General features: G+C 38.3%; 3 protein-coding genes across 3 annotated transcripts in view; 2 read left to right on the forward strand and 1 right to left on the reverse strand.

Annotated features, from left to right (window-relative positions):
* faf (ubiquitin carboxyl-terminal hydrolase-like faf) overlaps positions 1 to 15,166 on the forward strand; it is a 37,928-nt gene extending 22,762 nt beyond the window's left edge. The window contains 21 exon segments of the mRNA XM_028187314.2: positions 580 to 817; positions 1,047 to 1,214; positions 1,653 to 1,726; positions 1,797 to 1,909; positions 1,992 to 2,165; positions 2,304 to 2,445; positions 2,529 to 2,682; positions 3,328 to 3,475; positions 3,561 to 3,681; positions 3,784 to 3,820; positions 3,823 to 3,919; positions 3,995 to 4,160; positions 4,649 to 4,758; positions 4,841 to 5,025; positions 8,084 to 8,274; positions 8,368 to 8,460; positions 8,572 to 8,738; positions 9,097 to 9,328; positions 10,018 to 10,221; positions 10,744 to 10,859; positions 11,702 to 15,166. Coding sequence (XP_028043115.2) covers positions 580 to 817; positions 1,047 to 1,214; positions 1,653 to 1,726; positions 1,797 to 1,909; positions 1,992 to 2,165; positions 2,304 to 2,445; positions 2,529 to 2,682; positions 3,328 to 3,475; positions 3,561 to 3,681; positions 3,784 to 3,820; positions 3,823 to 3,919; positions 3,995 to 4,160; positions 4,649 to 4,758; positions 4,841 to 5,025; positions 8,084 to 8,274; positions 8,368 to 8,460; positions 8,572 to 8,738; positions 9,097 to 9,328; positions 10,018 to 10,221; positions 10,744 to 10,859; positions 11,702 to 11,867 — 3,096 coding nt within the window. The 3' untranslated portion in view covers positions 11,868 to 15,166.
* Positions 15,167 to 15,577: 411 nt separating this feature from the next.
* On the forward strand, positions 15,578 to 20,609 carry Hao (Hydroxyacid oxidase). The gene is made up of 9 exons (XM_028187552.2): positions 15,578 to 16,169; positions 16,245 to 16,396; positions 17,013 to 17,133; positions 17,215 to 17,349; positions 17,769 to 17,897; positions 18,934 to 19,066; positions 19,537 to 19,656; positions 20,321 to 20,432; positions 20,505 to 20,609. Exons 1-9 carry the CDS (start codon positions 16,036 to 16,038, stop codon positions 20,570 to 20,572), a joined length of 1,104 nt encoding a protein of 367 aa, XP_028043353.2. The 5' UTR covers positions 15,578 to 16,035; the 3' UTR covers positions 20,573 to 20,609.
* On the reverse strand, positions 20,546 to 27,731 carry LOC114252766 (uncharacterized). The gene is made up of 7 exons (XM_089733010.1): positions 27,489 to 27,731; positions 26,147 to 26,242; positions 25,271 to 25,392; positions 24,243 to 24,384; positions 22,911 to 22,962; positions 21,677 to 22,836; positions 20,546 to 20,711 (listed from the first exon to the last, which is right to left on the reverse strand). Exons 1-7 carry the CDS (start codon positions 27,660 to 27,662, stop codon positions 20,625 to 20,627), a joined length of 1,833 nt encoding a protein of 610 aa, XP_089589136.1. The 5' UTR covers positions 27,663 to 27,731; the 3' UTR covers positions 20,546 to 20,624.
* Between the last annotated feature and the right edge of the window lie 254 nt (positions 27,732 to 27,985).

The following is a 27,985-nucleotide window of genomic DNA, read 5'->3' on the forward strand; positions in this document are numbered from 1 at the left end:
TTAACTGAAGACAGTTTCATAGGATATGACGTATTTGTGGCCCAAGCGTACGACTTATACAAACGAACTAAAGTGTATAAACGATTAGCCATACAGCGTGACATGAAAAATGTCAGATTCATTAGGTTATGTAAAATATGAATAATTATCTATATATATATAAATGAATTGCTGTTCGTTAGTCTCGTTAAAACTCGCGAACGGCTGGTCCGATTTGGCTAATTTTGGTCTTGAATTATTTGTGGAAGTTCAGAGAAGGTTTAAATGGTATAACAAATTTGTTTTCTCTTTGATGTGTCCCCCGTCGGACGGATTTCTTTTGTTTGTTTTTAGGTTATTTTATACAAAAGTTTAGGTCTTTTATTGATCGATTGAGGCACTACGAAGTATGCCGGGTCAGCTAGTTAATAATATTTGGCAAAAGCTCTTTATGGGATCCCTTATCACCCAAATGTTGTATCATTTCGTTATTTGAATTCGGATGCCTGTTTTAGTTTTCATAAAAAAAAACTTTGAAAACCAATAAGCTGTTTCAAAGCGAAAAAATGCAATAAAAAAATTGTGATTATTTTTTAATAGGAAATAACGACGGAATTTTTGTGGCCGTACTCATGGGCTTGGCACGTGAATGGCAGCGGGAATGGTGGTGGCGGTGCAGGCGGGAGCGCGTCGGACTGCAGGCGCGAGCCGCCGGCGCCGCTGTGTCGCACGCCGGGAGCCGCCGCCGCCGCCGCCGACCTGCTGCTCGCGCTCGTACACGGCTGCGTTCTCAACATGGCAGCGCTTGCACGACTGTTAGAACAAATGTTTTATAGTGGTATGTTCAAACTATTGATCTTTATTAGAACACTCAAGACTCTGGTCCTGTAGTCTGTTCATTTATAGCAGAAATCAGCTGTTGTCATCCCAACTCACGTCTCATATTGGCGAATGTCACGAATTCGTGTCAGCAATGGACCCTGGAAATACTTTGTTACAAGTACTAATTAAAAATATATTGTTTATTCAAAATACAGAATGTATTTAATTTTTATCATTACTTTTAGACAAGACAATGCCATTAGCGGAATGGGAATACATGCCTTGCGTGGGCCCACGTCCGCCTGCTGGACTTGTGGGGTTAAAAAATGCTGGAGCGACGTGCTACATGAATTCTGTGCTGCAGCAGCTATACTGTGTCAGAGCTGTCAGAGATACTATACTCACTGTGCAAGGTACGGCAGGTGCTTGATGGCCATTGATGAATAATTGCACTCCTGCAATTAATTCTACTATGGCTAAAAATATGTTCACTGGCATATTTGAGTAAACTAAAAATTCATTTATTAAAACTAAAACTAGTTTTACAGTTATACTCTCATTATTTATTGTCATTATATTATTTACGATGTTTCAAATACTCTATTTTACCTTTTGTGGTCACGGACGTTCAGATGTTATTTGTTGCATTGAAGGTTATTCGTCGACATTTCAATATTATGCTATGTGTGATCGCGAAATTAAACCGTAAAAGTAGTTTTAATTATGTCCCTTTGTCTTAATGATGACTCGCGAAGAAAATACCCTTTATTGAAAATCACATTTTGTAAAATTTCTAAATGGGAGGTTTTTATTAAATTAATGTACTATAATTTATCAAAAAAACAATACAGGAGCAGCAACAGATCCCAACGAAGATTTTTCTGGAGAAAGTCACCATCATAGTATCTTAGAAAATAATATAGAGGTTAGTTTTGCACTGAACCTTTGATTAATACAATGCAAAATTCAAATTTAATATTCATGAATATTTTCAGAATAATACCGACTATAACATCACAATATTGAAACAAGTACAGGCAATATTTGCGCATTTACATTGCAGCAAACTGCAATATTATGTACCGAGAGGATTGTGGGCTCATTTTAGGTAACAATATGCTCATGTTATGAGACTTTCAGTAGTAAAATTTAATGTCGTAGCCCTGTACTTCAGTGTCAATGTACTTTAGGTTACAGGGCGAACCGGTAAATTTGCGTGAACAGCAGGATGCAGTTGAATTTTTCATGTCATTGGTCGAATCGTTAGATGAAGCTCTGAAGTCTTTGGGACAGGATCAATTGATGGCAAAAACGATGGGAGGAACTTACTCTGATCAAAAGATCTGCAAAGGCTGTCCGCATAGGTAATATCTTATTAGCAATCGTGTAACTCATTTAGATGAGTTTTTTTTAATACTTTACTAAATCTGTAATTGCAACTCACGGATTTAACTCATGATAACGTCGAATACACAATACTTATTGAAATATTAATGTTACAGATACTGTAAGGAAGAGCCGTTCAGTGTTGTGTCTTTAGATATTAGAAATATGTCACGTCTCCAAGAATCATTAGAAGCTTATGTCCGTGGTGAACTGTTAGAAGGTGCTGATGCTTATCACTGTGATAAATGCAATAAAAAGGTACGACCTGATTTTTCATAGTAATACCAATACATAGTATTAAACTTTACTGATTTACCAATAATATTTGTTTTCATGTAAAGGTGGTGACGGTGAAAAGGTTATGTCTGAACAAACTGCCCCCAGTATTAGTTATACAATTGAAAAGATTTGAATATGATTTCGAAAAAGTGTGTGCAATAAAATTCAATGATTATTTTGAATTCCCGAGAGACTTGGACGTCGAACCTTATACAGGTCAGATTTTGTAAAGTGCTATTTTAAAATATATTGATTTTCTTGAATTAACGCGAAATAATATTACTCCTGTTCCCCTTTTTGGTCAATCTACGTAGGTTAGACGTGAAGTAATTCAATATTATTTAAAAAAGCATCCCACTTCTGAACTCAAGAAACATTTTTTTTATTGCCTAGATGTGTGGACGAGCTCACAGCCCACCTGGTGTTAAGTGGTTACTGGAACCCATAGACATCTACAACGTAAATGCACCACACACCTTGAGATATAAGTTCTAAGGTCTCAGTATAGTTACAACGGCTGCCCGGCCCTTCAAACCGAAACGCATTACTGCTTCACGGCAGAAATAGGCGGGGAGGTGGTACCTACCAGTGCGGACTCACAAGAGGTCCTACCACCAGTAATTACGCAAATTATAATTTTGCGGGTTTGATTTTTATTACACGATGCTATTCCTTCACCGTGGAAGTCAATCGTGAACAATTGTTAAGTACGTATTTTCTTAGTAAAATTGGTACCCGCCTGCGAGATTCGAACACCGTTGCATCGCGATATACGAATGCACCGGACGTCTTATCCTTTAGGCCACGACGACTTCATGTAATGAAATTACTATTATTATAACAATATTGGAATAATTTTAGCGTGGGGCCTAGCACGAGCGGAAGGTGACTCGACTCTATGGGAGGGGGGCGAGGAGCGGACGCCTGAAACAAATTATCAACTCAGCGGGATCGTTGTACACTCCGGCCAGGCTTCCGGTGGGCACTATTATTCATACGTGCTCTTAAGGTATTTTTAAATTAAAAATAAAAATAGGAATAGGCAGCTTTATTTATTGAAAAATTGATAAAATAATGAACGACTATTGTAACAGGGATAACGGAAGCGAAACTGGCCGTTGGGTAAAATTAGACGATGGCGATGTATCGGAGTGTGCAATGCACGATGATGAAGAGATGAAGGCACAATGCTTTGGTGGTGAATATATGGGAGAGGTAAGGATCTCTATGATATAAACAATACTACCCACGAAATAATTAAATAACACGCCTTTCTTATTTAACGTATGAACTGTACGTAACTTGACAATGTTCTAGGTTTACGATCCAATGTTGAAAAGGATTTCATATAAACGACAAAACGATGGTGGAATGCCTACATGCTATTTTATACCAGGAAGGATACTATAGAAACAGTCGGTCTCGAGCAATCAATGCGTAATCTAACACTCAAGTAAGTTATTTGATCATTATTAAGAAACTAATTTCATATCTTTAGCTTTTTTTAAAGTTGTGATATTAATTATAGGGAAAGTGCCATACCTCAGCCGATTTGGATGTCAGTACGTCGAAGCAATATTGCATTCTCCCATAATCAAGATCAATTTAGTCTCGAACATTTCAATTTTATGAAAAAATTGTGTTGTATGAGATTACAACTGACACATGGTTGTGTACAACAAAGTACTGTTTGGGTAAGTAGATAACACTGCTTTTAGATTGTAACACTTTGCCGTCAGCACTTCTCGTAAAAATTTACTCGCTGGGCGTCGACAGCGCTAATTCGGATTACTTTACTTTTCGCCGGCCGTTCTTGACATTATCGTGTAATTATAAATTGTTAAGTTTTACTAATCTCATTGTTAGTTCTCATAAGTTCTGTGGTGTGGCCTGCAGTTGGCCTCTATTTTGCACACGACACCACTGTGGTGTTGCCGGACGGCAAAATGATAAGATATGCAAAGGAATTCCAATGTTGAATACTAAATATGTGTTAAAAGCCCTTTTTAAGATTTCCCGTGTTTTAGTACTTGTACAAAGTACTTTTAATACTTCAATACTTATGTACATAGGTGTGAAAGTTTTGTTTCTTTATTCACTCAAGATATCTTTAAGGTTTTTGGATCTTGTTGCCTTAATCTTAGTGCGTGTAATTCATTACTAATAATTCGTAATGTTTTAGGGGCCTGAACAAGAGGAAATGTCAATGCTAGCGGTACAATTGGCAACTCGGTTTTTATTCCAAGTGGGATTTCGAACAAAGAAAACATTGCGAGGACCTGCGGCTGACTGGTAAATTACTTTTGAGGTTGTATGTGTTTGTGTGTGTAAAATGTCAGTTAGCTGTATAATAATTTATGTTGATGTTTTTCAGGCACGAAATTCTATGTCAACATCTGAGGTGTTCATCGGCGATTAGAGCGTGGTTCGGGACTGAAATATTTAGATATCCACATAGAATATGTGATTATTTGTTATCATGCCCTACAGCGGAAATCAGAATAGTTTTTATGAAGATTATAGTTTTCCTAGCACATTTTTCAATTGAAGATCCACCAGGTGAGACCTTATTTTTGTGTGAAAAAACTAAAGTTCACCTAATTATATTTTATTTTTATTTTCAAGTAGTTATTGTGGTATGCATTGTAGAATGACCTAATTTCCTAGTTGATCAATGGGATAGTAATAAGAAGGTTTTTTTAAGTGTTCACAAAGGGGATGGCCCATTTTCGGCCCAAAGCGGACAATAGATTATAGAAAAAATACTTAGTGCATTAATTTTGTCATAAATAAATATGCATTTACTTTCTTGCAAATAAGCGCCACTATAGTTTACAATAAGTACTTTAAAAAAAGTAACTCTATTGAAAAAAACAAGGATTTTTATTTTTGCGGGAAATATATTGCCAGCTTCAAAACCTTTTACGTATGAAGTAAATATTTTGAGTATATAAATAAAACATATAAATAAATCATTTTAAGTATTATCATTAATCAAACGATTTTAATGCATTTTATGCACATAAAATAACATCGAAGACAAACCCATTGGACTTTAATTTGTAACTATACTTGAGACCTTAGAACTTATATCTCGAGGTGGGTGGCGCATTTACGTTGTAGATGTATGTGGGCTCGAGTAACCACTTAGCAACACCAGGGTGGCTGTGAGCTCGCCCACCCATCTAAGCAATAAAAAAAACGTTACTAGTATTGTTATTTAAATATGTACAACTAAAACAAAAACATAAAAAATAATGTGTACTCGTAAAAACAAGATTAAGATATAAATCAATTATCGGTTATTTAAAAAAATAATCGATATATGAATTTCATGTAATTATTTTTCTTTATACTGACAACACTGAATTTAATCTGACTGACTGACACTTCGCTTGCTGCTTGTGGTGTTGTGCTTGCGTACAAAATGGATGTGTTTTGATTTTTCTTCGATTTATTTTACTTTTATCTTCTTTTTTTTTTTTTTTTTTCCTACCTAAGCTGAGAGCCTTGAGAGGCTATATCAGCGTAACCCTAACTTTAGTAGGTGAGCTCACGGGGCTCAAACCTGACGATGTTGCTAACACGATCCCTAGCAAGAGTCGTGCTTCGCAGAATCTACCACCGGATCGGAAACGCGACCCACTGAGAAGATCCGGCGAGAAACTCAGTGGACTGTGTCTGAGAGTTAATTTACTCGTCGAGCCCTTCGTCGCAAGCGACGGGTTCGACGAGAACGGTGACCGGTGCTTGAATTACCTAAAAGCACCGTTAGTGGATCGGGTGGATCCGAGATGACGTGTTTTGGGCGACGTCGACTGCTTTCCATTCTGTCCGCAGGATCGGGAATGTAGTTACCGGCGGCCACGATGAGAGGGTTCTCGTGTCGTGCCGCTTTATCGAAGTGGCGCATGGACGCCGACTGCAGATACTTACTGATGGACTCTAAGTCCAGGTCGTCATGGAGGTCGACATTCCTGACGAACCACGGGGCTCCGACGGCTATCCTGCAAAAACGGGATTGAATGATTTGAAAGGATTTTAAGTGTATGCGGGCCGCGTGAGCGAACACTACACTTGCATAGGTCATGACGGGGCGTATGCAAGTTTTGTAGAGTGTCACCTTATTTCTAAGGGACATTTTACTTCGCCTACATATCATCGGGTAGAGACGTCCTAGAATGAAGGCGGCACGGTCGCGTACCGTCTTAATGTGGGGGCGGAATGTCATCCTACTGTCGAGGGTGACGCCTAAGTACTTGACCTTCGGGGCCCACGGTATGGGCTGGTCGAACATCGTGATTGGGCGAACGGCGGGGGCTGGGGTGTTGACGCGCCTAGTCGGGAGAGGGATGCTCAGCGTGGTGTTCGGAGGGCGACCCCTTTTGAAGAGCACCGCTGTGCTTTTCGTGGGGTTGATGTCGATGCGCCACTTCCGGAACCACTGTCCCATGGTGGTAGCTGCGGTCTGAAGTCGTCGATGAAGCAACGCCTTCTTCCTACACGAGTAGTAGATGGCGGTGTCATCGGCGAAGAGCGCCAGATGGGTCTCCGGAGACCGGGGTATATCGTTGATATACAAACTGAATAGTAACGGGGAGAGGGCGGAGCCTTGCGGGACTCCTGCTGTGACGTGACGGGGCCGGGAACGCGTTCCCTCGACTCGATATCGGAACGAACGGTTCGACAAGTAGTCTCGTATGATGAGCACGAGTCTGTCTGGCACTCCCATGTTATACAGTTTGTATATCAAACCGTTGTGCCAGACTTTGTCGAACGCCTTCGCTATATCGAAGAAGAGGGCTCCTGTCGGAATGGTACTTTTATCAATAACGTTTCATACTACGACTAAAAAACATTGTGTGAATTGTGGTTTTACCCTGACCGAGATTTAAAACCGTGTATATGCTCTCCTTTGCTATTTTTAGATGATACTAATTGTGTATGAAGATGAAGAAAATATAGATATTTAAAGAATTAAGTGTGTTTTATACCCTATTGGATAAAAATACATTAGGAACATCTTAAACATTAAGAAAAGAAAAGTTCTTGAAGTATCTCACAATCCGACACTTATTTATATAGAAAATTAACCTCAAAACGAGTTTTTATTTTTATTATATTTTTTATAATAGTGGCGTCAATTTCAATATATTTTTTAGATATCCAATACATTTAAGAATTTGAATCAGTACATTTTTATAGTAATATTTGATGTCCATCTTGGGCCTAGCACACTATGGAGAGTGGGCAATCCCCTTTTATGTAACCTTCATAAAGCAGTAGCGTTCAAAAAGCGATATTTGACGTGATTTTCATTAATTGATATATTCTGCGGATTTATATCCTTCTCCTGATTTCTGTTGTTAATTTACTATGGCAGGATTGTGACCTCATCACAAGATCACTTTTCTATCTCTATGTTAGCTTACATTTTTTTTTGTGATATCTATGTATCTTGGTACAAAACTAAACGAGTTGACATAACACTTTAAAGCTTATTATAACTTTTTGAAAACCATTTTAACTGTTAAAAATCGCATGCATCGCGCACTGTCTCTTTTCTTTTTAATTACTACCATCAATCCATTATATACACGTCGTCGGTATTCCACAGTGAGTAACGGCTACGGCTCGTGGTGCACGCGCGAGGAGGCGCTCTCTCTGTCGGACCAGCTCGTGTGCAGCGTGCGGGCGCTCACCGCCCCGCACCCCGATGCACACGGCTCGCGACACTTGCCGCTGCTTTATAACCTCTTCCTCACCTACGCCAACCTGGGACTCACGGAGAAACTACAACTACTCCGGGTAACTTTGTTGTCTATTAATTTATGTGGTCATGTCATGTCACTGATATCTCTCTGTCTAATAATTTGAAATGTATTGTTGTTTTTTTTTTAGTTAAAAATCTTGGACATCATTCTCTCGGCCTGTATAGATGATACGTCGTCCGGAGGAAAATACCAGTATCCAGAATCTGCTAAAGTACACCAGGTGCTCATTTTCGAATTTAATTTGGTCAATATTGCACGCCAGATTGGGTGCCACTACCACCACCATTCTGCATATTCCACTCTTAATTAAACCAATAATTTGTTGTGGCAGGTGGTGTGCGCTCTGCTGCGGTGCTGCGACGTGAGCGGGCGGTGCCAGTCGGCGGCGGAGGGCGCGGCGCCGCTGCCCAACCCGTACGCCGAGCCGCCGCACGTGGCGCCCGCCGACCGACACGTCATGTCACCCCTCGTTGCCGACATTCTCTACAACAGATCCGGGTACTTGTATATTCCACAACCCTTTGAAAAAACGTATAATCCCATAGCTCCTTTTAAAGGAAAGTTTACTCTGTCCATCGGCATTTAAGCAATTAAATTAAAGAATAATCTCTTGAACACGTGTTAGCCCGCCTGGCTCGTCCTCGTGACTCAGTCGCTGTTATCAATAATCTTGATATACCTAGTCATCTCGACGTGTTTGTCTATTAAAAAGTTTAACAAATAAAAAGATCATTAGAGTAATTTTTTAAGCAGTTTCTTCATAAAATGAAACTTAATAAAATCTAGTAGTTCATAGTATGCGTTTCAATGAATTGAACTAGATGCAACTATAACTAAACATTAAACTTACATTCAGGACGTACATGAAGAAACTGACAGAGGAGTGTTGCGGCTGCGAGGAAGGCATCCGTATACTACAGTTTCTGTGTTGGGAAAACGCGGGCTGGTCTCGGCTGGCTCTGTCCGAGCTGTTGTGGCAGATGGCGTACGCGTACTGCCACGAGCTGCGGCGCCACGCCGACGCGCTCACCGCGCTGCTGCTCATGGAGGACAGCTGGCAACAGCGACGCATACATAACGTTATCAAGGTCAGCCATAACGTTATCGAGCCGAACCATAAAACTATTATATGTAAAATGATTTTATTTAAATCGACACAAAAACATGTATTTCTAAAGGCCTATTCGAATAAATTTCGACATTAGAAGTATAGTAGACCCGTTAATTTACTTCTGGTATTGAGAAATTGCAATTAAGGACCAACTCTGTTAATAATGCCGAGTTGGTCCTTACAAACTGCCCGCTTGATCTTCTGTCTCTCGACGTTACAGCACCACGTATGCATGTCGTAACTTGTTACGTGATTAGTGTTGTTGATAGAATAAAACGCACACAAAAAAACAGTTTAATTTTAGCTATATACTTTAATATGTTATCTAACTTTGTTTCTAAGGTCACAACTAGGAAACTAACAAATTTCTTTGCTGCTTTTTTGTGTATTTGCACCTTTTTTAATTGCTAATATGGGCCCATCTGATGTTGAGTCACCACCGAAATTCATAGACATCAACGAAATAAATGGCGGCACCCACCTTGGGACATCGAGTTTTAAATCTCAATTTTATAGTACACACATGTCAAGGTTCTTCGCAAAAAGACTCCAATTCGGCGCATATAATAAAATGTTATGCTAGAGAATTCACACAATGAGTCATATTGTTAAATAATGCGCTGACCAGTTTTAGCTATTAACAATTACGACGTGTCTTGGATACAGGGTGTGTCTGAGGAGAGGCCCGGACTGCTGGAGACGGCGGCCCGCTCGCGCGGACACTACCAGAAGCGCGCGTACGCGTGCGTCAAGCTCGTGGTGGGCGTCATGTGCCGCACGCCGCTCGCAGTGCGCACCGTGCACACGCAGGCCGACGCGCGGCGCCGCTGGAGGCAGCTGCTCGCCTGGCTGCAGGACGAACTCGATCGCGTGAGTACTCTTTATTTTATTTTATTACTTAGATGGGTGGACGAACTCATAGCCCACCTGGTGTTAAGTGGTTACTGGAGCCCATAGACATCTACAACGTACATGCGCCACCCACCTTGAGATACAAGTTCTAAGGTCTCAAATATAGTTACAACGGCTGCCCTACCCTTCAAACCGAAACGCATTACTGCTTCACGGCAGAAATAGGCGGGGCTGTGGTACCTACCCGTGCGGACTCACAAGGTCCTACCACCAGTAATTACGCAAATTATAATTTTTGCGGGTTTGATTTTTATTAGACGATGTTATTCCTTCACCGTCAAAGTCAATCGTGAACATTTGTTAAGTACTTATTTCATTAGAAAAATTGGTACCCGCATGCGGGATTCGAACACCGATGCATCGCTAGATACGAATGCACCGACGTCTTATCCGTTAGGCCACGACGACTCAGTCTACTCGTCGCCTCTGTCACCTTACCACAGCCGGAAACCTGGTCTCCATTATCGCGATTGCTTTCAGAAGTACGGTCCAGGATACGGGTCATACGGCACGTGGTCTCCGCCAGGAACCTCAAACGAAACGTCCAGCGGATACTTCCTCGAACGTAGTAATTCTGCGAGAAAAACTCTAGAAAAGTAAGTTTTTTATTATTGTTTCTAACTGTAAAATCGATAGGGGCAACTTCAGGGTGTTGTTTCTATAACCTTGTTAACTATGTGGCAAAAATACATTCCGACACCCAGTCATTTTCATAATTTAGATTTGCATTTAGTATACCTAACAATTTTTTTAGTTAATATTTTTAAATATACCTTAGGTTAGAACGTCTGATTATTTGCTCATACATAAATTACCAGCAATTTGAAGTCTTAAAATGAGTGAAAATGACATTAATTGATAAATCACACCTAGCTCATCACATCACTATATTATGGTCTCTGTCTAGAGTAGCACCGCCCCGTCTCTTCCAACGGTCATCGTAAATGCGATTAACGGTGTTTAATAGAGTATGAGCAATAGCGTTTTTTTTAGTATTATACGAGCATACTGCGATCGTCGACTAACATTTAGATCCCACCATCCAGCCTAGTTCTGGCGTTAAGTCATGCGTTTCGTTTTTAAGGGAAGCCTTAAAACTTATGAATGTCTCAAGGCAAGTGGCGGCATTCACTTTGTGATAGCTCCGGTGACCACTTTACACTAGGTGATTCGTAACGTAGATCATTCAGATACGTCATAAAAGTATATTTAAATAAAGCTTATAGCGAAGTGCACTCAGTTTCACCAAATGTTAGCGGTTTTTTTGTGGTATCTATCCGGTTTTCCGAAAAGAAAACTGCCAACAGAATGGATACCAACTTAAAAATATAGTTTTGGCTTTGGCAGAATTTGGTCTACATCCAATATGTTATACGTTAGCCCCAAATGTTATGGTCTGTTCGTTTCGACTGATATTACGATATGTCCCGTGTGACAGAGCATATCAGCTGTGTCCGGACGAAGATGAGGAAGAAGAAGAAGAAGGCCGGGAGGTTGCCGAAGGCTCCGGGTCGGGCGAGCCTGGCGAGGACAGCGGCGACGAGGACGAACCACCAGATGACGAGCCCCGACGTCTGCAGCACCACGCGCTCTCCGGAGTCTGAATGTGCTCGCCCTAAATGCACTTATCACGTGTCCACCGTGTGTGACTGTTTGCCTGCATGTCCTGCGGACTGACCCGGAGCTGCTGTGTGAGAATGAAATTCGCCGAGTTTTTGTTAGAGATACGGTGTCGGCCCCGAGGGCTTGATGTTGTTGCGTGAGGACTCGACAGTCTCGGCTTTATTGCACTTTGTAATCATTCTGTGATGTAAGCCTGCACGCCTCCATCCCGACGGGAATGCGTTTTAGTCCCTCATAGAACTTAATTTCGCTTTAAAAGTAAATATTTTATTAATTTCTATGGGAACGTTCCATGAGAGCTTTTTCGAAATAGAATAATTTTAATTTGGTTCCTTCAAAAGTTTGTATCGTTAAAAGATTAATTCTAAAACATTAATGGGAAATCATTGGACATGGAACGTCATAATTTTAAAAGTATTATTTATTACATTAGAGTACAACAGGTGATTTTGCATTTTTATGAAAATTTTGTTACTAAATTTGTACATGACCACATTATTGATATTTGTCAAAGGCTTACAGAATTAATTATATGAAAAGGTTGGTAAGTTTTAATGGTCATAATATTAAGATATTTCGTTGTACATTTAAATTAGAACCGAATATTAGTTTAAATAAGTTGATCGTCAATTGTATACAGTCTTTAAAACTTTGCTTTTGCGGAATACTATACCTTTTTTTACTATTTCACTGAATATATTTACCAACTATTTTATTAACCTGGAAATAAAACATCACCAAACTCTACACAATAGCTCCGTAACGTTTAATTTTTTTATTAATAATATAGAACACCGTCTGTAAATATGAGAAAACTGAGGTCATGTGCATTTTATTCTGGCCTAATAAAAAAAGGAAAAACGTTTTTGTTTAATATGTAACGAAATTTTAGTCTGTAATTTGAATAAAAAAATGTGAAAATAGATATAGGGTGATGAAACTGCTAGTCTAACAGGAAATTGTTGCCACTATATCAATGTTCTGCTTTGTATGATAATGTGTTATTTATTTTTATATTTCACGTTGTATAAATGTTCTCTTTTAATTTAATTTAGATTTAATGTTCGAGCTACCAGGCTGTAAACTGTGTTAATATTTATCACACAACCAATCACCATTGTAATATAAATGTTAAATTGTAATCTTTTCATTTCATACAAATTATTGTTTAACGTTTTTTTTTTGTACCACCGTTGTATATAAGAGTATCTTTTATCATTTTCAAAGCACTAAAAATCGATTGGACCATTATTATTCTCGTTGTAGTGGCTGCGTGAATCGAGTGCCTTAATTTATTTTTATTTGCTCAATGCTTGCACTTTAAAGTCTAACAATGCTTTTATTTTGACGTAACTGATAGAGTGGTACTAATTAATTTTGACTAAGTGTAGTTTCAATAAATTATCAATACTTGTCTAACTACGTACGGTTAATCCACTAAATGCTTATCGTTATATTCGATTAAAATTATACAAATGAGTCGGACGGGGCTGTCCGACTCATTTGTATACATCACGTTGGAGCTGGTATCCATTCGTATAGAATATTAATGAAATCTATTAGAATAATATTAGTGAAGACTGTCACTGTTTTCATTTGAACTTAGATGCTGTGGTAACTAGATGGAATACATTCTTATGATTGAATTGTACGAACAGTGTCATAAAATACAGGATTATCTTTACCATTCGTGAGTTGACAATGTTCTGAATGACAGTGTCCCCACTTTACACGGAAAATTCGTAGGCAATTCTTAGTGTTTATTATCGACAGCGCTCGTGGTGGAAACAAAAATTCGATTGCAAGATCTTTTATAAACAAAAGACTCGCTACGTTTTATAAAGTTTTTTTTTACTTTTCTTAAACCAATTTACGTTGTAACTTGGTGAATGATAACATAAAGAAGGCGCGTTATAGTTATTGTGCATTAAAGGTGTCGTAGAAAGGTCTAGTAGTTAATGTAAAAATCGCTGTATCTTGATGTCCGAGGTCATACGTGTATAATAAACACAAAACGTGTGTGATGCGACTGCTGTGTATTAAAAAACTATTATAGATATTATTATTTGTGAAAAATAGCAAAGTTTGTAAACAGACACTATTAATGAAATTCCAATTGAGAAAAAATACGTTCACATTTGTAACACGTGGTGGCAAGCTAACGGGGACTGCACTCCAACGATCACTGTGGATAAATAAATGATAGATCGATAATAATTGGTTTCGTCTAAATTTGTTTAGATCGCATCATTTTAATTCGCGTATATATATAAATATATATACACGCTTTATTTACTATATGATTATTAAGTTCGAAGTGCAGACCGTTAGAGTGATATATAGACATCTCAAAGTTTAAAGTGAAATTACAACTAAACTATCTAATGTAGGATTACTACTATCAAGTTCAACGATATTTAATTAAATTTTAAATCACGATCAAATTTCAAATTGCGGATTGTCCAATAATGTACTCTGAAACTTGCAATGCAACTTGGCTGTGTGTAGTTTGTACAGTTTGAAGATTTGGCAAACTTAGATAAAACATTTGTATCGGTCTGTATTACAGCCGAAGTCAAAATGATGGCATTACAACAATGTTTTAGGGGTACGTATTTATTCTATGCTTTAACCATTAACAGGCGTAATCGCTATTTGTATTTTTTATAGGATACTTAACATAGTAGTAACTATGAGTGAAAAACTGGGCGGTAAATGCTTACTGTTGTTGATGTTATTACCAAAGATGGCGCTCTAGACAAGGGTGTTAGGTGACCCTTTTTTTTAAATAGCTTAATGAATTAAATGTTTTTGTATCTTTTATAAAAGCAAGTTTATAATGTTATGTTGAGTGGAGATGTAATGTGATTGAATTTAGATTTAGTAGAAGTATAATGACGAATGGTATTTTAAAATAAAATCCACCGCTTAAACTAGTTGGTATACCTAATAGGCTATCATTCATGTAACGAATACAAGCAAAATCATCTGCATGCCGAATGCGTATAAGTATGTAAAAAACGAATATAAAAGTACAGAAAAACAATCAGACCAAGCATTACTAACAACTGGCATGCGAGCAATCCGAAATTCTGCATTTTTCATTAAGTGTGAAGATCATAAAAACTTTAATAATGTATTGATAGAATTAAGATCAGTTGAGTTTTGTAACATTTCTATGTCAAAATAATATATTAATAAAATGGCATTTGACATAAACGGTGGATGCTAAAAAGCATTCAATCAGATATGATATTAAAAATCAAGAAATAAAAAACAATTATTGTGTTTTATTTTTACTATGTCATGTATTAATTGGTGTGCGTTCACAGTACGGGCTTAGAGCAGCTACGGCACTAATGCGACTTAAACGCAATAATTTGTTTTCAGACTAGATCCTTAATGAACGTTTTGAAAACACGTTTTCGTCCCTTGAAGGGCGAGAAGAGTGAGATTACAGAAAATGTGCTTTTTAATTGTCTATGATCAGCTTCGAAAAATACTTTAGCGTTTTTGATACTCCGTTTTTTTACCGCCGCAAGTTATTTTGTTTTTTACCACCGCTCTCCCTATTTCTGCCGTTGTACTGTAAAAAACGTGACAAATATGTCTCAAGGTGAGTGGCGGCAACTATATTGTCTACTATGTCTATGTGTCCGGTAGCCACTTTCATCAGGTGGGCCGTAAGCCTTTTCACACCCTCCTAAACAATATAAATAAAAAAGTTGCTTTTTAGGGCAATCTTTGAAACTTGAGAAGCACGTGAGTAATGCTTCTGTGTGTACATTGTCAGAGTAACCACGACCAATCTGAAAACAGTGTCCGACTAAGAAGAAGCCTTGAAGACGGAAACGACGGTACAGCAATTTTTATTTAAAAAATGATAGCAAAGTCTAATTTCAGCCTGAGACTAAAATCTAATTAATGTCATACATATTTTAATGTAAAATTTTACCGTTTGAACTAGAGCTGTACTAGAACTATGTAACTATTTACGTAATTTCAAATTATTCAACCCATGACCTGTAACATTTTGTTGATAAAGTGAAGACAAAAGAGCTTATCTCAGTTAATTATAATTATTTAGTACGTCTCGCATCTAATAAGACGCTTATTAAAGTAATAGAGCTCACCGCGTTTTCGGGAATAATGGAAAAGTATGTAAGTGTTAAAGATTTAGAAGAAGCGGCCCTCAGACTTCTTCCAAAATCTGTTAGAGATTATTATAAAAGTGGTGCTACAGAAGAACAGACACTAGGAGAAAACAAAAAGGCCTTTCAAAGGTATCGTTTATTATTACATAATAGCATCTAGTGTAGAATCTAGATTAAAATAATGATAATAATAATAAATTATAGGCTGCGAATAAGTCCAAAGTGCTTAGTTGGTGTAAATAATTGTGACCTTCGAACAACAGTGCTTGGAAATGAAATCTCAATGCCTATTGGTATATCTGCTACTGCGATGCAGCGCATGGCACACCCTGACGGAGAACTTGCTAATGTTAAAGGTTAGTGACCTCCATTATGTAATACAATTTGAGGGTGAATGACCAGATCTAGATTTCAGCAACTTCGTTTACAACTCTCAAAATTGTCTATCTATAATTAGAGGATATCCATGAGTTCCGTCCGCATTATCGACAATCTGAAAGTCTTTTTGTTTTCAAATGGAAGTAACTAGTTAAGACATGAGATCTAACATGAATGCACAATTAGAATTGGAATAATAATATTTACTGCATATACTATTTGCTTTACTTTGTACAGTTTAATGTATTGCATTATTATTTTTTTGACGGCCGTCTGGTTTAGTGGTAAGTGACATGGTCACTACACAAGGGGGTCGCGGGTTCGAATCCCGCCAACGGAAGATATTTGTATGATAAATATAAATGTCTTTTCCAGGGTTATGGATGTATATTAAATATATGTATGTGTATAATAAAAATCTTACATTTATTTCCGTTATCTGGTACACAAGTTCTTTACGAACTTATCACGGGACCAGTTAACGTGGCGTGATTGTTAGTAAATATTTATTTATTATTATTTATTTCTTTATTTTATTTTTTATGTATATTCTAAAGAGAACAAATGTGTGAATATGTTTTTTTGCAAAATTAGCTGCTGCTAAGGAACAGACTATATTTATGTTGAGCACCATCGCCACAAGTTCTATAGAAGAAGTAGCAAACGCAGCGCCAGATGCAATTAAATGGTTTCAACTTTACATTTATAATGATAGGTTGGTTTTTTAAAATGTTTCATTTTATTAAGATTGAGAAAAATAAAATGTACATTAATTATTTTTCGTAATTTGTTTTAGAGAAGTAACAAAAAATTTAGTGCTGCGTGCAGAAAAACACGGATTTAAAGCAATAGCGCTAACTGTAGATACGCCATTATTCGGCTTGCGACGCGCAGACGTCCGGAATAAATTTACATTGCCCCGACATTTAAGGTAAAAAATTACGGTAGTTTTGATATGTTTCCTGACGGTGAAATGTTCTCGCGGCCCCTCTGTCGAAATACGATTCATGGACCCCATACACAGCCCAACGTGAATGCCGCCATCCACCTAGATACATGAGACTATAGTCTCAATTGTTATTACATAATATGTCCTACCGTCTATGTAAGTGGATTTTGGCAATTGCAGTACGCTGGTACAAATCCTGAGAGACCGCTGTGTCCCATTGTCCAATGAATCCCGTAGTCATCTCCGATATTCACGAGAAGCGGTGATTGATGGTATGGTGTTATTCTAGACCGACACTTCGCTGCCATAGTTTATATTTTTTCTGCCATTCATCAGTCATACATAGCTATTACGTTATGTGTTATAATTTTAATAATAAAAAATCGGGTTATCATTTTCAGATTAGCAAATTTCGATGGTATTTTATCTACAAAAATACACAATACGAATAATGGAAGTGGTTTAAATGAATATGTACAAAATCTATTTGATAAATCAGTAACTTGGAATGACATAAAGTGGTTGAAAAGGTAAGTTTTCGATAGTTTTTTTTAATTGCTTTTGATTCGCTTACGATTGATGGCAGAACTTCTTGTGAGCCCATATGGTAAGTACCACCACCACCCTGCCTATTTCTGACGTGAAGCAGATACGTTTAGTTTTGAAAGGTGGGGCAGCCGTTATACTGTTAAAAATAGGTTTTAGAACTCTTGTTTTAAGCTGAGTGGCGGCATTTACGTTTATTAGGTAATTTACAATTACGTAAATTCTATGGGTTCCGGTAACTAGGTAACATCGGGTGGGCTGTGAGAACGTCCACCCCTCTAAGCAATAAAAAAAAGACTTCGCTTTCCATCTGGAAATGAATCTGATGAATGATTCCATCTGGAATCTATGTACGTTATGTACGGGACTGTAACTTCTCCTTTGTCGTATCACTCTTGTCAGAGTGGTCGTGATCGTCATTCAGTATCATTGCTGTGGGCAGATGTTATGCGCCTCGCGAGCAACCGCCACTTCCCCAGGTTTGTGAGATAAAAGTAATAACATAATAATTATGCACCGCTATTCAATAATGTCATCTTGAGATATGAGAAGAAAGTCTCCATAGTATTGTACCGTCCTTTACGAAATAAACAGTCCGTAGTCTCGTGGAGGTTCATTTTAAGCGCTACCGCCAGGAAAATATTATGAAAAGACTATTACAGACAAATCTGTAAATCGAGCTAATTTCACAAAACAAATCGTAGTAGGTGGATTTTTTTTATAATTTTAAAGTTTTAATTAATAAATAATTGCTAATTACATATATAAAAAACAACATTTTCTTGGAACTACTCGTATGGCAATTACACCGTACATTGATCGTACCTTAAAGCCTTGTACTATTCTAGTGCTAATAAATTGTTTTAGTGTCGTCAAAATCAGTGCAATAGTTTTTACGCGAAAGAATAACAAACATCGATCCTCACAAACTTTCGCATTTAAAATATTAGTATGATTCACTACCTATGGTTTTTTTCTTCATTTTTTATAACTTTTGTTAATTTCTCTATTAATTTATAGTATCACAAGTCTCCCAATAATAGCAAAAGGTGTACTTCGTGGCGATGATGCTGTAAAAGCGGTAGAAGCTGGCTGTTCTGCTATTTTGGTATCTAATCACGGAGCAAGACAACTTGATGGAGTTCCAGCAACTGTATGTTTTTTTTAATTGTCATCCCGATCATATTGACACCCATTGATTTTGGTAATACCAAGGGCTGAATCAAGTAGCTAGGGAGATTATAATAAATAATAAGAATATTAACAAATAACTGAAAACAAATCACGTACGGTTATCCGGCCGCAAATTAGGATTCCCTGTGCTATGAGAGACTGATGTACATACATATATACCTTCATATACTTTTATACTCGTATATAGATAATAAACACCCAGACAAAGAACTAACAAAACTATTCATCACACGAATGTTTGCCCAATGTGGGAATCGAACCCACAACCCTCGGCGCAAGTCAGGGGTGCTGACCACTACACCACCGAGTCTCTCATATTTCTGAAGTTCAACGGAGAAAACATCTCGTCATCATCATCATCTCGTTTGTGTATGCCGCGTATCTAAATTAATTGGGTCAATATAATATGTTTTATTCCTCAAATCATAGATTGAAGCTTTGCCGGAAATTGTTGAAGCCCTAAAAGGTTACGACGTCGACATATTTCTGGACGGCGGCGTCTCCACTGGCACTGATGTCTACAAGGCTTTGGCGCTTGGTGCAAAAATGGTAATTTTCATCTGGTCTGAAAATTCCTGCATAAAGTGTTTTTAATTCGACCTTATAATTGTTATTAGATAGATTTTGATGAACTGGTTAATTCACTTTTACTGGTGATAGGACCTCTTGTGAGTCCGCACGGGTAGGTACCACCACCCTTTTTTTTTAACGCTGGGGAATCAATTTGCAGATACCCGGTCGAGGGGGGTAACGGACCGGGTTATGTCGGACTCCTAAGAGGAAGAAGGGGAGAGGAGTAGGGCCGAGTTCCTTCACCTCCCCCAATTTCTCACAGGAGACTACGCCTTGAAAAAGGCGCGCGAAGTACTTGCCCCGCAGAACGACTAAGCCCCATCGAGCTTCACCACACCGACTACACGAAACTTACGGTACCGCGGTGCGCGCCGAAAAGGTACCATCACCCTGCCTATTTCTGCCGTGAAACAGTAATGCGTTTCAGTTTCGCAGGTGAGGCAACCTTTGGACTGTAAAAATGAGACCTTAGAACTCATATCTCAAGGTAGATTTACGTTGTAGATGTTCATGGGCTCCGGTAACCACTTAATATCAGGTGGGCTGTGAGCTCGTCCACCAATCTGAGCAATAAATAAATAAAAAATTGGATTAAGCGAAAAGAGATTTTTTTAATTGATGACATGTACTATTTTTAAAGGTTTTAGTGGGTCGTCCGGCCCTGTGGGGTTTGACTGTAGGAGGGCAAGCCGGAGTGCAGAGGATGTTACAGATACTCCGTACGGAGCTTGAATATACGCTTCAGATTGCAGGTACAGTATTTATTTATGAAGCGTAGGCACACATATATGACGTCATATCCATGAAACGTACAATGTCTACAGGAACCCCAACTGTCGCGGACGTCACGAAAGAAATGGTGAGGCATGAAAATTCGTATTGTAAACTTTGATTTTCTATCGAACGTAACAATAAAACTATGAATGAGAGTGAGTGTAATTCATTTATTTCATAATTAATTTCCTATAAAGATTGTAAAGTACTGTCGGTGTCATGTAGCTCTCTAAAGGCCACATTGATTTAGAAATTTTCTGAAATACAAGTAAATATTTAATAAAGGTTTTACATGTTTGACTGACGAAATTTTAGGTTAACTGCTGCTCTTTTTATTATTTAGACCAAGGCTTATAGATGTCACTACGTGAATACCCTCACTGATCTCCAACCCTTGCATTCTCTCATCTGACGTCAGTTTTCCAGTCAGAATCCGGGCAGAGCAGAGGGGACCCTGCGGTCAACATTAAAACCGGAATTGCGACGCCACAGCTAGGACACTCAATCGATGGGTCGACGAGGCTTCCGTCACCCAACTTGAGACATATTTTCCCCTAACTAGTCATTAGCCTAAGGGATTATTCTAACTACATATGGTTTGGTAGGCGACCTCACAGGGGTCAACCTGGGAGGACTTGGTAACACTAGTCCTATCACCGGATCGGAATCACGTCCCACCACGAAGATACGGTGAGAAATTTAGTTGGTTACGTCTATGGGCTCTAGGGTGCACGTCTTGGTGCTATCCTACGACGTCGACCAGAACGGTGGCTGGTGCTTGGAGTGCTTAAAAGCACTGAAAGTCGATCGGGAGGATTTGATAGGGCGGTTTTTTGTTGCCCGGTCGTCAGGGTCGGGTATTTAATGTTACTGAGACCTGAGGTCTAAGTTTCAATTGTATAGTATAACGGCTGTCACAGCCTTCGAACTGGAAAGCATTACTACTTCGCAGCAAAAATAGGTGGGATAATGTTAACTACCCGTGTGAGCTCTCTAGAAACCCTATCATCAGTAATGCTAGCCGACTTTTAGTCAAAGTCTCAGCATTACAACAATATTTACTTTCCGAAGCGCATAATTTCTTCGCGGCAGAAATAAGTAGTAAGTACGATTGTATCAACCAGTCCAGGGTCACACCATCTCATATACTATCTTTGATCAAGAAAGGAATGAAGGATAAGAAATAAAGGCGACATAATTTATAAAATACAAAAATGTAGACCTTGAAATCGCAGCCATACACATTGATTCCCATTTTAAGTTTCTTAACGGTTTGCTGAAGGTGTTTGTCGTCCAGAATTTTATGTTGTAAAGCATCAGTGTCATTACAAGTTCGGCACGAGCTGTTGAGCCCGCCCGCGGCGTACGGGTCTCGCGGCTCCGTCGACGTAACGTCCATCAATACTGCATCTCTTTTACGCATGTAGTTTGTGAAGCTGAACGAGCAAGACGGAACTCGCCTGTCGCTCGTTTCAGATTCGTCACCATTCCGTTCATAATTCCTACTTCCGAAAATATTTTTGACGGTTTTCATGAGCGTTGTGCAAGAATTATTGATAACATTGAATAATCTGGAGCCTAAAGATCGATTTTTTAACATTCTATCGATTTTTTTATTCGATATTTTTTGTTGGTGTTTCGACGCTGTTTTTTTAGTTTTATACGAACGTTTATTAATTGTAGTACTCTTACTGTGAGTGTAGCTCGAATGATTCTCTGACCGTAAATCTGTTTCGTTAAAACTAAAGCTGTGCTTTGGAGTTGAAACAAACATCGGTTTAAAATCGATAACGCTCAAATCACATTTTCGATTTAATTCAGAGCCTTTCAGTTTCGATTTAAAAGATTCTACCCAATCGGTCTGAATGTTTCCGATATTCGTGTAATTAACGCGAGACTGCTCATTAACATTTCTTGATGTAGTTTGAACGTTGTCTACAATTTTATGGTCAGAATTTTTGGACTCATAAAGATGGGTATCATCGAACTTATACAGCGGACGTCGCTTTTGCAAAAAACTAAACGACAATTGTTGCGACTCATGACGAATGTATTCACTATGTTTGTTATTTTTGTTTATTTTTAAATTTTTATTGAACGTTGCGCTGCGTGTGGAAGGATATTTTGGCAGGTTCACTCTTTTGGGCACAATACAACTTTGATTTTTTTCTAAAGCCTTTATTTTGACATCCCACATCGCGGATTTATTACGCGCGACTTCATCATTAGGTTGCCATTTTGCTATTTCTTTGATAATACTTCGAAATAACAAATTCGTATCATCGTAACTCATCTGTTTTTTCACATTTTTTAATGAATCGTTCGATTCGAAACGTTCTTGTTTCTTTATTTTTTTATTCAAGTTTTTATCTGTTAAATGCTCTAAGAAGAAGAAAAATAATTAGGACAGAATTAATATTTAGGTCAATATCAGTAATTACAGTTGAATCATTCACCTTTTAATCGCAAATCAGCATAATACAGCACTATGGTCGCCCACTGACCCATCTGCCAGAAGATTTAATGAAATATTTATATTTTTTGTGTTTAAACATCCTCTTTTATTTCTTACCATTTGGGAATGTCGAATTCGAGAATATAAGAAAGTGATTTAGAAATAGCAGCTCACACTATAGGCGGCTTTTATTCAATACTAATAATGAACATCGGTAACTTCTTCATTACTTTTAGAAAAACTGAGAACCTTGTGGCACGTTCCGAGTCTCCAATTTCTAATTTCCACCGTCTCGATGATTTAGAGGTGCCTCCGAACACAAAACGTGGGGACCGGATTCAATAATCCGTAGGCTCCAGTATATGCCGGAGTCCGACATAACCCGGTTCGTTACGCCCCTCGACCGGGTATCCGTAAATGGATTCCCCAGCGTTAAAAAAAAAAAAAAGGCTCCAGTATATACAAAGATTAATTTATAAACTTATAAAATAATATTCGGGCTTCGGATGAGTTCGGTGTTAATGTTTGATATGTGTTTTCGGCGTGCAAACCACAATTAGACGATACTAATTTGGGATTTATAAATCGAATATTTAATTATTACAAGCTTATCGCCGCCACCTTTGATTGCGTGGAAAGGTTATATTGTGCTAGATAATATTTTCCAGGGTTCAAGGTTTTTCATGCCAAATTTCGTCAAAATTTGTTCAGTAGTTTGGGCGTGAAAATTTAACATACATACAGAACTACTTTTGTATTTATACTATAATACTACTATACAGCCTAGCACTATCAGCCAATCAGGTCCACTGATGAACTCACTGGCCTTCATCTAGCGGACTCTCTCAACCTCTAATAATATTCCTTTGTCGTATCACTCTTGTCAGGAGGTCGTGATCGAGATTTACTATCTTTTTTTTCCTCCCTATTCTAGTCACCTCGAGGGGCTATTCTAGATTCGCCGAGCTAGTAGGTGAGCTCACGGGGCTCAAACCTGACGACGTTGCTAACACGAATCCTAGCAAGAGCTGTGCTTCGCAGAATCTACCACCGGATCGGACACGCGACCCACTGAGAAGATCCGGCGAGAAACTCAGTGGGCTGTGTCTGTAGGTTAATTTACGATGACCGGGTTCAGATTTAGTATCATTACTGTGGGCAGATGTTATGTGCCTCATGACCAATTGCCACTTCTCCCAATTCGTGATGAGCCTGGTACACTCATGCAAACAGACGCCAACTGCCAACTTGACTTTGTCGGTCCATCGCATGGGTTACTTTCCAAGCGGTCTTGTGCCTTCTACTATTAGTATGGATTAAGTTCAAACTATACCTGTGAGTACGGCCCTTGCAATCTTAATAAATCACGGACGTGTTCAAGTATTCCGGCTGATTTAACAAAAACGGCTGCTTCCGTGCACGTTTCGACAATAGAAGCCAGTAGGTGCATGCACGAGTTCATTTGCAATGACCGTCTGAATGTGACGATGAAAACAATTCCGGTTAGATACAAAAAAGTTTTATTTTTAAAAGCGTAGAGCGAACGGCTCTATCCCGAACACCTTTAGAAAGATCGACTGTCTGACGACGATCTGTTTCTGGCGTTGCTGCTGTCCATGGGCGACGGTAACCACTCATCATCAGGTAGGCCGTATGCTAGTCTGCCTACAAGGGCAATAAAAAAAAGTACAGCACGTAATCGAAGTTTTGAGTGTATCAAAATAACGAATAATAAAGGCTTCACGGTGTATATATACCTATAATAAATTATTTGAAAATTTGGTATTTGCTACATACATTACCGTATATATGATTTACCAAGCTGCTTCTGAGATATTAGTATTTCTACACGCTGATGGTAGGGCATTTTAATTATTAGCCTATACGTCCAGGTACCATTATCCTATCTGATTTGATCGCGAAGCCAAGTCTTAATTATGTTTCAGATTTAGCTGTGTGATGTCTATGGTTTACTTAATTACTTAGCAGGTGTACTCTCGTTTGGTATTACATGCCTATATTCTATAGAATATTGCTATAGCAATACTATAAGCAAGAATACAAAATTTTAACAAAAATAAAAAAAACCGACTTCAACAAAATAAAATGAGATTAACATCTATGTAGTTCAAGTCGAAGTCTAAGGATGAATGGCTCAAAAAACTACTGATCCGATCTTGATAATTTCAATAGAAGCGTATGAGAAGCACAAGCTTTTAAATATTATAATAAAATAAAACATTACAATCGATTCATTTAGACAAAAGTTTTGAGGTCGAATCGAATTGAATCTCCTCCTTTTTTTTTTAAGTCGGATAATAAAGTAAAAGATACGTCTCATAAAAATATTTCAATATTAACCTTGAAAATAACGAAATTCCTTCGCATTCAATGAATATTTTAACGTTTCGTTTGTGTCCCGACGTTAAACTCTGAATTAATGGGAATAATTCAAAAGCACCCTGTCTGCATTTCTGTACAGACTGAAAATTTGTATCATTAGGTAAATTAAGCTTATGTATCATTAAACTAAGTGATTAGTCTAAGAGCCCCTGAACCCCAATATGCTGTCAATATGAATCTATCAAACATGATTTATGTATGTCTAATTAATTATAAATACTTAGTTTTTGAGAAACGAAAACAACTATGCCTCTAATTAGCATTTAATATCCACTATATTTGTTAGTCGTTTGTATCAAAAAGAATGTTTTTTTTTATTTGTTTTTTTTATTAGCTTTTCTTATTGCTTAGATGGGTGGAGGAGCTCACGGCCCACCTGATGTTAAGTGGTTACCGGTTAGACATCTACAACGTAAATGCCGCCACCCACCTTGAGATATGAGTTCTAAGGTTTCAGTTTTTACAGTACAACGGCTGCCCCACCCTTCAAACTGAAACGCATTACTGCTTCACGGCAGAAATAGACAGGGCGGTGATACCTACCCGTCCGGACTCGCAAGACGTCCTACCACAAGTAATCACGCACATAATAACTTTGCGGGTTGATTTTGATTACACGATGTTATTCCTTCACCTTGGAAGTCAATCGTGAACATTTGTTAAGTACGTATTTCATTAGAAAAATTGGTACTCGCAGCGAGATTCGAACGCCGGCACAGTCGCTAGATACGAAATAATACGAATGCACCGGACGTCTTATCCTTTAGGCCACGTCACCTCAAAATAGGGTTTTCGAGAGAAGTTTTTAAACGCTTATTTCATAACATAACTAACCTGACATATGAGGTGGGAACAATAGCTCTGATTAACTTCTGAACCACAACATATTTCAGTTAAACAATGACATAGAGAAATCCAAGTGTCTTGCCGCTTGAAAATAAAAATGAAGTGAAGATATGTAGCTAGTAGCAATATTTGATTATTATTTTTAGTGAATATGAACAGAGTTTAGTATTTAGAGTACAAATTAGGATATACATAGCTGTTGGCTCTCAATAATCTAACAGGAATGCAGCCTACACAATATAAAGTGTAAAATAATTGCCGCCCAAGATCACCGGCAATACCAGAGAAACCGGAATTACAGTCGGTAAGCAATATTCAAAATCGAAATTTGTTTGGAAATTAATATAGACTTTAAAAAAACAATTTCGTTCTATAGAGAGCGCACTGGAAACACTAATAACATCGAGGTTTTTTTTTTTTGTTTTGTGGATTGGAAATGAATTCCAAAATTTGAAAAGTTTTGTAGGTAGTCTCTGTGCAAAAACATCAGGCAGACAAAGTAGACAACACTCTCCTCGATGGGGACCATAAGCACGACTATGTGAATGCCGCCCGCCTAATAGACAATATTTCACTCTCAGTTGCCTTAGTAATTTTTTTTCTATCATTGAAGGATTACTGTTAGCCCGAAGATCTTTTCCGTTTCACCAGGACACGTGGGCGAGCACGAGCTTAGCCAGGAGGGGCGGGATTTACTAACAGCTACCCGAGCCCGAGCGCTTCCAAAGGACTAACAACTCAAGAGCAGCTGTTTCGCGAATGAATCTACTACCGGATCGGAATCGCGGCCCGTTGAGAAGATCCGGCAAGAAACTCAGCGAATGTATGGATTAGGTTGCACGTCGAACTCTTTGCCGAGTTCGACGAGTACGGTTACCGGGGTCCCTAAACCTGCTCAGGGCCGCATTTAGGGGAGGACAACCGAGGCGAAAGCTCCAGGGCCTCCACAAACGGAGGGTCCCCACAATAGAGATTGGAAAAAAAATCAAATTCCGACAAGTAAACACTACTAAAAAACTTTCCTTCCTCCGAAATTTAATTTCAGACAATTCTTGCCTCCGATTATATTTATGTATATTTGTTAAATAACAAGAGAACCTACGTGGTTTCACAATAAATTACTTACTGGAAAACCCGACTGAAAAAAAATTGCTCATTTTATTTGGAAAATAATTTGGGGCCAGGAGACCTCCGCTTCTCTGTTGCCCCGAGGCCGCTAAACATTTAAATCTGGCCCTGAGCCTGCTCCTATTCTTAGAGCTGAAGGCGTCTTGCCTTAGTAATGCTACGACTGTCCCATATGTGGGAGAATAATTATTTGTGAACTCACCACCATGTGCGCCAAGAATGTGTCTATGAGGGTAGCGAGACATCCGCTCGTTCGTATCATATTCTTCGCGAATAAAGTCAAAGTGTGTTGTCTAGACGTGCATTCCTCGTTGTCACAGAAAAGTATTAATGTTAGGAAATTAAGAATCGTCGCAGTCTTTTTTGGTAGATTCATGGCTAGTATGCGGTCTATTGTATAGTATATAGGTTTGCATCGTATAATAACATCTACGTGCTGTGCATTCTAAAAATAAAGTAGAAAACTAAAAATTTAAAAATCAAGTCATGTAATAGTTATATCATATAGTAGTAGTTAATATCTGTGAAAAGAAATAAAAGTAAAGTTTTTGGAATTCGATAAAGTCGTTTACAAATATTTTACTTCTCGGATTTTCGCACTGACCAAAAAACAATAGGCGAAAAATTGCAACTGAATTATCGCACACCATTTACGTTAAATGGCAACGTTAATTTGAAAATTAAATTTCTCGAATGAAT

This window comes from Bombyx mandarina, chromosome 15, assembly GCF_030267445.1.
Source record: "Bombyx mandarina strain Sakado chromosome 15, ASM3026744v2".
In the NCBI taxonomy this organism is placed as follows: domain Eukaryota; kingdom Metazoa; phylum Arthropoda; class Insecta; order Lepidoptera; family Bombycidae; genus Bombyx; species Bombyx mandarina.

Coding starts and splice junctions, on each gene's coding strand:
- Hao (XM_028187552.2), top strand. CDS start 16,036: ATGGAAAAGTATGTAAGTGTTAAAGATTTAGAAGAAGCGGCCCTCAGA. Junction 19,067..19,536: donor TTGATGGAGTTCCAGCAACT/GTATGTTTTTTT, acceptor CTCAAATCATAG/ATTGAAGCTTTGCCGGAAAT. Junction 19,657..20,320: donor TGGCGCTTGGTGCAAAAATG/GTAATTTTCATC, acceptor CTATTTTTAAAG/GTTTTAGTGGGTCGTCCGGC.
- LOC114252766 (XM_089733010.1), bottom strand. CDS start 27,662: ATGAATCTACCAAAAAAGACTGCGACGATTCTTAATTTCCTAACATTA. Junction 22,963..24,242: donor TGCAAGGGCCGTACTCACAG/GTATAGTTTGAA, acceptor ATCTTCTGGCAG/ATGGGTCAGTGGGCGACCAT. Junction 20,712..21,676: donor TGTATGGCTGCGATTTCAAG/GTCTACATTTTT, acceptor CTTGTATTTCAG/AAAATTTCTAAATCAATGTG.